General features: G+C 36.2%; 1 protein-coding gene across 1 annotated transcript; it reads right to left on the bottom strand.

Moving 5' to 3' along the window:
• Positions 1 to 1,072: 1,072 nt before the first annotated feature.
• Positions 1,073 to 4,105, bottom strand: LOC137236057 (uncharacterized). Its single transcript, XM_067758758.1, has 3 exons — positions 4,012 to 4,105; positions 3,751 to 3,931; positions 1,073 to 2,512 (listed from the first exon to the last, which is right to left on the bottom strand). Coding segments are annotated over exons 1-3 (717 nt in total). The 5' UTR covers positions 4,014 to 4,105; the 3' UTR covers positions 1,073 to 1,978.
• Between the last annotated feature and the right edge of the window lie 317 nt (positions 4,106 to 4,422).

The raw sequence follows: 4,422 nt of genomic DNA, 5'->3' as shown, positions 1-4,422 counted from the left end.
AATATTACAATATTTGGCTAGAAATCATGAAATGTCTTACAGGTTTGCAATTACAATATGGAAATAATAGCAGTAGATGCAAGTCACCCTGGTTCGTGCCATGATTCTTTCATTTGGAATCAAAGTGACGTGAGACAATTCTACATCAATAATCGTACCGAAAATTCTTGGATTTTGGCGGACTCTGGCTATGCCCTGGAAAGTTTTATGTTGACACCATACAGGAACCCACAACACGGATCCATGGAACATGTATACAATAAAAAGCATGCTACAGCCCGTAATATGGTTGAGCGTACTATAGGGTTATTGAAAAGTCGGTTTCGTTGCTTGCAAGGAACTCTGCACTATGATCCACAGTTTGTTGCGCAGATTATCAATGTTTGTTCTGCGCTACACAACATTTGCCGCAAGCGTAACGTTCCAAGCAACGAAGATGATAGAAATCACGAAATTCCAGAGAGAAATGCTGAAACCGAAGAGGAGCATGAACCAATTGAGCAGGTCATTATAGATGGAGCAGAGATGAGGAATGAGGTCGCTCGCACTTTCCTTGCGGAAACCTCATTCTCAGGGTCTTGAGTTTTCTCTTCCTATTTTCTCCACCTTCCTCCTCTCACTTTTCATCACACACTCCTTAGTCTTTTGCTTCTGACATTCCTAACTCCTCTTCCTTTTCCTCTGATATTCCCACCCCCCCCCCCCCCCCCCCCATAATTTTCCACCACTCTGTAAAAAAATTCTCATATTTATTAGTTTTGGTAAAATAAATTGATTATATTGATAATGGTGATTTATAACTTTTATTCCAATAACTACGTATTATTATTAATGGCTCCTCTTGAAACAAGAACGTCCCTGAAATATATACATGTATTTTTACAGGTACACTGCTGGTCAAATTAAAGTGTTAAATTGACAATCGTTTTATTCGTGTCTTTAATAATTTGTTCAAATAAAAGAAAAATTTTGCTTGTGATTTGATTCTCCGTTCAATTCAAAGATGCTTCTGATTCGTGATTCGAATCTCTATCCAAACCAAAGCCTGCGTATAGGCAACTTCCTGCAATTTTCTTCAGCCCTGGCTTCAGTAAAATTATGTTTCCTAATTTTCTATTCAAATATATGCAAATATATACCCAATTTCATAATTATAAGGTCACTCATATTAAAATGTTCTTATTTTGTTTATCATTTCGTTTAAATTTTAATTTTTGTATAAATTAATTCCAAGTTAGGAGCCTTGCAAATATACGCCTTAAATAAAAAATTTTAAATAAGTTCAAAAAAGTTTTGAAAAACGTTGACATTTTTTTGAAATACTTCAAATCAAAAAACCGAAACTCCATCAAATTCTAGATTCTAGGGATATAACTCCTAAGTCTGCGAAAATCTATTTTAATTTTTAGAAATTTTTTTCTTTAAAAGAATATTTAAAAAGTTTAGGACGCAGATTTGAACGGCTCCTAACTGGCAATTAATTTAATTGGAACATGTCTACGTGAGTGACCTTATGATTATGAAATGGGGTATATGTATATTACACAAACAGTAAATTAAAAGTTAACACTTTATGCAAAATTTGCAAAAACTTTACAAAATTTTTTTTTATAGACTCAAGATTAGTACTACAAACGTAAAAGTTTTTCCGAAAATTATTTAAATTTTTGTGTAATTTGTAAACTAATATTTACAAATTTTTTAACACTCACTAACATATACATTTATAAAAAAATTATTAAAATAATTTTACTGAAGCCAAAGTAGGCGAAAATTGCTAAAAAAAAATACCTGTAATCCATTGACTTCTACAAAATTAATAGTAATAATAAAAATTAATAAATTTTCTGGTTCTTAAATTAGTTATGAGGCCTTAACCAAAATTTTGCGGGTGCTGCTTATAAACAACTTGGGAAATAAGGGACACCCTAATGTACATATAGAGATCGATATTCACAGCATTGGTTTAGCATTGCAATTACAAAAATTTTCGTAAAGTTTCCAACTTCAGCATCTCTATTTCCTCCAATCTTTCGTTATGTCTTTTTCTCTCCTTTTCCTCCTGCTCTTTAATCTCCAATTCTTTTTTCTTGAATGTTAGCAGTTCATCGAATGCACGGGCAATCCGATCAAATGCAGCATTTTGCTCAATGCACATTTTCTCAAAAGTGTCAATAGATCGCCGACGTGCACGCGATGTATTTCGTGGCTCAATTGTAGCAGCTTTATTTGTGGTTGACTCTGCAATGCTGTCGCTGCTTTCATCAGCAGACTTTTCAGCGCCGTCACCTGGGACTTCCCGGTTGCTGCTTGTAGTTGGAGCTTGTGAGGGTCCATAGCGTCTGACGCCATCCATACCATTCACGGATTTATATAGGCTACAGAGCACCGCAATCGCTTCTTCAGTCGGTGAAATAGGCTGCTGGGAATATGGTCCACCACCAGTTGAATTCACTTCGCGCCGGTTATCTGACAACTTTTTCTTTATAGTGGACTTCCAATCGACCCAAGACTGTAAAAAGAGTTGAAATAAAACCAAAAGAAAACAAAGAGTAACTGTGAAGGTCCACACCAGAAAAGCACAATTCACTTATTTATAATTTTAAGTAAATTGAAAAAAGTTTTTTTGAATGAACTGAGCTCAGTAGTAGCAGCGGGCGCCAGGGAAAGGGATGTGCATTTAAAAGTCAATTTTAAACATTTTTGGAATCGTGTATTTTTGGTGTGGACCTCCACAATTCTTTACTACAATAAGCGAATTGCAATCGAGATTTAGATTATTCTCTGCGACAGTACGCAACTGCTAAAACACGTTCAGAAATGCCGGGGGATTTATACAAAAAATACGCGGTTTGACCTTATAAATAATCCGAAGGCGATTTTTTATTTCTGTCGAGATACTTGTAATCAAAGTTCAACACTCCGTAATTTTTATTGGTTGTTGTAGTCACACATTTAGAGTGTTCCGAAAAGTGCAGAAAGCTGGGTAATAGTGCAGTTTACGGTACCCACCGAAATTTTGGCCAAAAGTGCCAAGTGAGGTATCAGAAGACGCGTATTCACGTCTACATCAAGAATCCGAAAGCGGAAGTTAACTTTTTTTACCCGTTCAAAAGATACTAACGAAAAACCGAAAAAAGACCCCGGGTCCCTCCGAAACCGGGGGTGGGATCCATAGTATTTTTGCGCAGAACACCTTTCTGCGTTGGCGGCCTTCGGCCGCGCTTATAAAAAATAACCCTGGGCTACGCCATGCCAAGTCCGGGTGTGTGGTATAACCGTGGCTACCGCCACGGTGATGCACAATTTTTTTTGTGGGTATAACCACAACAACCACATTAAAATCGCCAACTTCAACTGCAAATATCTCCCTACAGAGATAAAATTTTTCTTTTCCGCCTTCGGATTATTGTTCTCGAGATTAATACGCGTCTTTTGACACCTCACTTGATATTTTGGCCCAACTTTAGGGTGGGTACTGTAAACTGCACTACTAACGAAAGCTGTTCTGCAAAGCAATACTGAATATCGCGTAGCCGGTGATGGATCGGTTAAGGGTTATTTTTTTTTAAATCGTGGCCGAATGCAGCCAACTCAGAAAGGTGCCAATAAATGTTCACAGAAACAAAAAAATGTACTTCCAATTATTGATACGGTCAAAACGCGTCTTTCCATCCCTTTTCCCAAATTTTTTGCTGAGTCTTAGCCGTTGGGAGCTAAAGTAAAGAATAACCAAACAAACTTTCTTACCTTTTTCCAACCAGCCAAATCTTTGCACGGAGGACCAACAGCATTCAGGGACTTTGTTAGTTCACCCCATTTTGCTTCTACATCCACTCTGTCCCCTTTAGTGAAACCTTTAGCAATGGCTTCGTTGCCTTGCATAAAGGATAAGAGGATTTCTTCCTGCTTTGGGTTTCGCTTCTTTCCCCTGAAATATATGTACATACATATATATATCCATATTTGGAACAAATTAAAGCAAAGTAAAACTGCCAAATGAATACTTACATTACAAAATCTCTTGTTTTTCCCAATTATTTGTAAGATATTTATTTTTATCACACTTCGTATGATACACAATGCAATAGATATCAGCTGATCGAAGGGTTGCCATTAGTCGTACTTTTTATAGTGACAAATTCATTGGACGAAAATATTTTCGAAAATTGTATTACTTTGATGTATTTTAGCAATTACTTTATAATAATTATAAATAATAACAATTATTATTATAATACCTCATATAATGCCAATAGAGTAACAAACATAGGACCAAAAATAAAAGTGCTTAGATTTTATGTTCTTCGAATATGGCACTCGAATATTTTTTCTCTACACATGGCAATAATGAGTTTTTCGAATAATACTGCGCATGCGCTGGATCGGAATTCAGAACAGGTCGAGTTCATTTCGATCAGC

This window comes from Eurosta solidaginis, unplaced genomic scaffold (genome assembly GCF_040869045.1).
Source record: "Eurosta solidaginis isolate ZX-2024a unplaced genomic scaffold, ASM4086904v1 ctg00001302.1, whole genome shotgun sequence".
NCBI lineage: Eukaryota > Metazoa > Arthropoda > Insecta > Diptera > Tephritidae > Eurosta > Eurosta solidaginis.
Note: the sequence above shows the minus strand (reverse complement) of the source record. Positions and strands in the feature narration are given on the sequence as shown.

What these genes read in the sequence shown, in the direction of transcription:
- LOC137236057 (XM_067758758.1), bottom strand. An exon ending in ATTTGGCTGGTTGGAAAAAG is followed by an intron (nt 2,513 to 3,750) that starts GTAAGAAAGTTT and finishes CTCTTTTTACAG; the next exon opens with TCTTGGGTCGATTGGAAGTC.